A 6,907-nucleotide genomic window follows, 5' to 3' on the forward strand; every position below is an offset into this window, starting at 1 on the left:
ATAGAAATAAATGAAACTGAGAATAAAAGAATAGAAAAAAGTAAAAACATAAATAAATTTTTTTCAGAAGATAAAATCTACCAACTACTAGACTAATCAGGAAAAACAGAGAAAAGAACTAGACAAATAAAATCTGTAATGAAACAGGGAATATAACAACAGATGTCATAGAAATACAGAAGAATTAACTCCAAAATATTTCTAAAGATCGAAATCGAAGGAATCCAGCCAAACTCATTCCATAAACCTTTTATAATCTGGGCGCCAAAAGCTGGCATAGATCAATATCTCTGATGAACACACATGCATAGATTCTGAACAAAATACTAGCAAACTTAATAAAATAGCAAATTGGAAAGATTATTCATCATGGCCAACGAGGCTTTATCCCAGGGATGTAAGGATGGTTCAACATACACAAAACAATAAATGTAATACATTATAGTAACGGAAGAAAGAGGAAAGTCATATGATCATATCAACTGAAGCAGGAAAAGCATTAGATAGGGGACCAGCAGGTGGCATGGTGGTTAACACTCCCACGTGGTCAACCATGGTTTGAGTGCTGGACCTGGTGGTGGTCTTGCTTTCTCACTCCTCTCTCTCTCTCTTTCTGTGTGTGTGTGTATGTGTGTTTGTGTCCAGTCAAATTAAAATGAATGAATGAATAAATAAAATTGAATAAAATAATTATTTTTAAATAAATCAAAAGCATTAGATAAAATACAATGTCCTTTCATGATTAAGACTGCCAACAAAATAGGTATAGGAGGTACATTTTTCAATACAATAAAAGCCATCTATGACAAACCCATAACTAACATCATACTGCATGGGAAAAAGCTGAAAGCTTTCCCATTGAAAACTAGAACAAGACAAAGTTGTCCACTTTCTCTACTCCTTTTCAACACAGTACTGTTAAAATTAAAGGTATTCAATAGGAGAAGTAAAATTATTCCTATAGGTAGATGACATGATTCTATACATACAAAATCCAAAAAAAAAAAAACATGAAAAACTCCTATTATAGAAGTAATAAAAGAATTGCATAAAGGGATATAAAAGGGTACAAAATTAGTACAAATAGCTACAGTGTTTTTATATGGCAACAATGAACAGATTGAGCCAGAATTGAAGAAAGCACTCCCATTTACAATAGCCCTACACACACACAGACACACACACACACACACACACACACACACAATAAATAGGATTAAATGTACCTGAAGGGGTGAAACACCTAAGTAAGGAAACTATGAAAAAAAGAAACTGAATATGATACCAAAAAGTGCAAAGACAAACATTATTCTTGGATGGAAGGAACAATATAATTAAAATATCAATCCTACACAAATTAATTTACAAATTGAATGTGATTTGAATCAAATTGCTGGTGGTCTTCTTCACAGTATTAGCACACACACACACACAAATGTTCAGCATCTCTTAACTAAGGCAAATGCAAACCCAAACCACAATGAGGTATCACTTAACCCCAGTCAGAATAGCTATGTTATGATCATAAAATAAACAAAGAATGGCAAGTGCTGGCAAGGCTGTGGTGAAAAAGGGAACCCTCTTGCACTGTTGGTGGGAATGTAAATTAGTACAGCCACTGTGGAGAACAATATGGACTTTCCTCAAAAAATTTACAAATATAATTATCATATGACCCAATAATCCCACTCCTTGGTATTAACCCAAAAGACAGGAAAACAGTCAGAAAGACGCTTGCACATCCATGTTTATTGAAGCATTATTCAATTACTAATTTAATTACTAAGATGTGGAATCAACCTGAGTGCCCAATAACTGATGACTAGATTGAAAAGGCATGGCATATACACACCATGAAACAAGATGCTGTCATTCAAAACAACGTGAAGGAATAAAGATTTCATGCTAAGTGCAATAAACCAGACTATGGAAGGCAAACATCATGCATCTCTATTCAATATATAACAAAGTCTGCACTCTATGGCACAAATTAAAGATATGAAAATGTAATAGTGGTAAGGCAAGTGCAGATACCACAGACTGTATAAGAGGGAGACAGACAGTGGGGAATGGATGAAAGGGGCTCAGGAATAAATTCATAGATACAAGAATGTAAGATTCTTTGTGGAAAACAATATATATGGTAATATCCTTGATTTGATTATCATGCACTGCTTACTTGCTTTGTAAGACCATACTGTATGCCACAAAGATGTGCAACAATTAAGTAAGAAGCTATAAAATACATTTAGAAAAAAAAAAGACACAAGAAGTGTTATTTAAAATAAAAGTTCACATACCTTGGCTTCCGAAACACTAAACTATATTGTTGGCAAGCCAGACCCACAGTGGGTGTATACACAATAGGCATGAATTTCTCAATGTCAGACATTAGCACTCTATAAAAGAGTTTTTCATTTCGATCTTGAAGATCCATTAACAGAAGATACCTGTGGAAATTAGACTAAGTTAGATCTACACCCAACAAAGTCATGACATAACTACTTAGCAATCTAATTAAACATCTTTCAAGCAAGTATAAAGTACTTCTTACCAAGAACTAAAATCTAATTTTAAAAACAAACAAAAAAAAACATTACAAATATTCTTAAACACCAGAAAGCATGAAGAACCATAAACTTTATTACTATTATTCAAACATTAAAAATCACTCTTAAATAAAATAGTTTTAATACTTGAGACGATATCACTTCTTTTTTTAAATGAAAGAAAGGTAAAATTACCACAATAGGTATACTTGAAAGATTAATTTAAGTTTATTTTGGGTCATCGGAAAAGTCATGAAGCATTTTTGCATGGAAAAACACATCATGACTTTTCCGATGATCCAGTAGGAAGACTTAATACTTTAATGTGCAGTAAGCAATAATGAGTAGAAATGAAAATGAGTAGGAAGTGAGTAAAAGTCACTCTGCCAGCAGCAGAAGCCAACACTGACCTCCTGATAGGGTACCATCCTTGGGCTGATCAAGCAGCTATCTGGTGCCAGGTTGATTACACTAGAGAGCTTCCATCTTGGAAGAAGCAACATTTTATTTTTACTGGAACAGATATTTACTGTGTATATGCCTTCCTAGTATGCAGCACTTCTGCCTAAACTACTATTTATAATATCTGTATTTATAGATATGTTCACTGTCATAGTATTCTGCACAGCCTTGCTTCTGATCAAAGTACTCACTTCATAGCAGATGAAATATGGCAACAAGACCATGCTTATGGAATTCACTGGTTTTATAATGTTTCTTACCAAGCTGAAGCAGCTGGCTTGATAGAATAATAGAATGCCCTTTTAGGACTTAGTTACAGCATCACTAAGGAGGTGATACCTTGTAAAGTAGGGGTTCTCGGACAGCTGTAAATGCTCTGAATAACAGAACAATATATGGTGCAATTTCTCCCACAGTCCAGGAATCAAGGGGTAGAAATGGAAGTGAAACCACCACTAACAATCTTAGTGACCCACTGCCAAATTTCTGCTTTGTGTCCTCCTGACCTTACCCTCTGCTAGCCTAGAGGATTCCAACCATAATAGTGTTTCCACCAAGAGACACAATAATGAACCCACTGAGCAGAAAGTTAAGACCATTACCCAGTCACTTGGGGAAGCACATGACTGAATCAACAAGGCAAAGAAATGAGTTACTGTGCTGGCTGGGTGGGCTTGATTCTGACTCCCAAATAAGTAAACTGGACCACTACACTACAAAATAAGTAAGAAAGGACATGTCTGAAACACAGAAGATCCCTGGGGGGTTGGGGGGGGGTCTCTTAGTATCATCATCCCCGCAATTAAAGCCAGTGGAAACCAGCCCAATTCAGGCAAGAATTAATGATGGCCCACACCATTCAGGATTAAAAATTTGAGTTACTCCACCAGATAAAGAACTACAACCAGCTAAGGTGCTTGGTGAGGGCAAAGGGAATAGGAATGGACCATAGAGAAAGTAGTTATAAACACCAGCTATAACCACATGATAAATAATACAAACAAGATTAGTAATTATTATGAGAATTTCCTTCTTGTTTAATTATGTTTGTGTGCATATACATACAAAAGTGAGTATCTATAAGCAAATATCATTGTTTCTTTCCTTCTCTTATCACCTTATCAGATAACATAAGATGTACTGACTTCTATAATAGTATTTAGGTATTGCTAGCTTGACATCATAGAATTTAAGGTAAGAGATATAAAGGAGAAAAGTAAAAATCACTCAAGTATTTTGCATCCTTTTCTGGGAGAGGGGTTAGTGCCATTGTTGGTTGTTTGCAGGATACCTGTATCATGTTAGGTAGTGTGATCTTATCTTTATTTGGAGATTAAATGTGGTTTAAGGACATACACATATGGATGCTATTATAGTTCATTTGGGCTGCTCTATCAAAATACTATAGACTGGATAACTTAAACAACAGAAAATTACTTCTCACAGGTTAAGTCCAAGATCAGATCATCAGCAGATTGGTGTCACTAAGGGCCCATTTCTCATAGATGTTGCCCTCCTGCTGTATCCTCACATGGTGGAAGGTAAAACAGTGCTTTGGGGCTTATTTTATAAGGACATTAATCCCCTTTATAATCTAAGCATCTCCAAAGCCCCCCCCTCCACCTATTAATATCATTACTTTAGGCATCAGTACTCAATATATAAAATTGGGAGAGATGCAAATATTCATACCACAGAGGTACTAAGTTGACAAAAGGTGGACTTGTGATGGTTAATTTTATGTGCCAACTTGGCTCAGACAGTATCTTAATTTTTTAAAATAGATTTTTGCTATAGGGAACACGTAGTTGCTGGAAAGACAGAGAGAGAGAGAGAGAGAGAGAGAGAGACAGAAAGCAAGAAATCACCCCTCCCCCGCAGGAGGCATGGCCATGCTGCAATCCCTTCTCATCTATTTTCCTCTCAGGATTTTGGGCACACATGCACATATACTTGGTGCGAATTTTAAGCTGTTGGGTCTGGAACTTGAACTACAGTCAACTATGTGGGAGTCCAGCAACATAACCATTATACCATCTGCTGGACACAATTACTCACAGTTCTGAAGGTTGAAGTCAGATAAAGAGGCTAGTATGCATGGGTTGTGGTGAGGGTCCTTTTCCAAATTCCAAATGGATGACTTTTCACTGTATCTTGACATGGCAGAAAAATGGAGGGAACTAGCTCTCTGGCCTATTCTTAAAAGATTACTAATCCTATTCATGAGGACTCTACCTTCATTACCTAGTCACCTCCCATAGCCTCACTTCTAAACACCACAACAAGAGGTACTAGATTTCAACATAGAATTTGCAGGGGATCACAAACATTCAGTTCATAATACAGACAGGATGTACAGATACTTAGTCAAACACTATTCTGAATGTTTCTACAAAGGCGTTTTTGGATAAGATTAACATTTAAAATTGTAGGCTTGAAGTAAAGCAGATTATTCTCCACAATGTGAGTGGGCCTCATTCAACTGGTTGAAGGCCTTAAAAGAACAAAGACTGACTTCCCTTTTAGCAAAAAGGAATTCTGCTGGCACACTCCCTTTGAACTCAAACTGCAGTTCTTCCCTGGGTCTCCAACCTGCTGGCCTATCTACACATTCTAGACTAACAAGCCTCTCTACCTCATCTCTCTCTCTCAACACACTCACATACATGCACACATCTTGTTGGTTCTCTTTCTCTGGAAAGTCCTGATTAATGCCAATATTTGCTAGATACTGGGTTAGCTACTGCTCTTAACCCCTAAAACAAGATTTTCAATCATCCATTATTCTCTATAGTCCACAGATGAAAAAAAAAAAATAGTGAGGTTTATAGTAGTTCTATACCTTAGTAAGAAAGGGGAGAATCAAAAGCCAAAGGCAAGGCAGATACAATGGCCCTGGCAGAGGCTATAATGGTTCCAAAGGCTGGGGGAAATCTCACTTTCATCTCTGTGCTAACACAGAAACTGAATTCTAAACGAAGTAAATGACCTAACTTCACAACGGTGTTGGAACAAAAACTGGGGGCTAAAAAAGTTCACTTTCATCTGCAATGTACTTAAAGTCTCACTAAAACTGTGATGTATTTAATGATTAAAAGCCATTTTAATCTACTTTGCTGTTTAGTATAGAATGCTATTTTCTGCTAATGTACCTTTTCCAGCAATAATTTTACCATAAGAGAAAGTATCTGAGGATACAGTTTAGAAAACAAAATTTTATTTTATTTAAATGTTCCCAGAGGGTAGTTTTTATAAATATCATTGCATTTGCCAGCAAATTCTCCTCAAATTCTGTTACCCTTACCAAAAAACTAAATATTTTGCTTTTCTCATCCAATAAGCAATAAAGTAGACAACTGCTTAAGAGAAATATAAAAATCACCTTCAGGAATACGTTACCTGTCAAAGTCAGAATTCAGACGCTCAAAATTTTTAATTACTCTAAGGACCTGGATCTCTTGACTGATGAAGCAAGGTGGCAATAGTCCATGAATGTTCAACTGCTGTCTCTCTTCCAGGGAAAAAGCCAAGTCCTATAGAGAAAAGAAAAAAAATTATTTGAAGGGATAAAAAGATATATATGCATATATATATATATAATGCATGTATTAAATACAGCAGGGATAAGAAATTAAAAATCAGAAGATCTGGCATCACCGTAAGCATAGTCACGTATCTATGAGTAATCACGTAAGCTCTCTATACCTCAATTCCCTATCTGTAAAAATTAGAATGCTGTATTTTCAGAGCTGTACCATTCAGATATTGTTAGGAGGAAGGCACATAAAGGGTCAGAGGAAGTCACAAATGAAAGAAGATTTAATAATAATGTCAGTAAATATGAAAATAATTATAAGAGATTTTTAAATATACACGATTAGGTCATCTGTGACTTT

General features: G+C 35.8%; 1 protein-coding gene across 1 annotated transcript in view; it reads right to left on the bottom strand.

Annotated features, from left to right (window-relative positions):
• The window catches only part of ME1 (malic enzyme 1), a gene marked incomplete at its 5' end in the record, with an annotated part of 151,168 nt that extends 144,624 nt beyond the window's left edge, over positions 1 to 6,544 (bottom strand). Inside the window, 2 exon segments of the mRNA XM_014585872.1 lie at positions 2,301 to 2,450; positions 6,411 to 6,544. Coding sequence (XP_014441358.1) covers positions 2,301 to 2,450; positions 6,411 to 6,544 — 284 coding nt within the window.
• Between the last annotated feature and the right edge of the window lie 363 nt (positions 6,545 to 6,907).

Source organism: Tupaia chinensis, unplaced genomic scaffold, assembly GCF_000334495.1.
Source record: "Tupaia chinensis unplaced genomic scaffold, TupChi_1.0 Scaffold000097_1, whole genome shotgun sequence".
Taxonomy (NCBI): domain Eukaryota; kingdom Metazoa; phylum Chordata; class Mammalia; order Scandentia; family Tupaiidae; genus Tupaia; species Tupaia belangeri.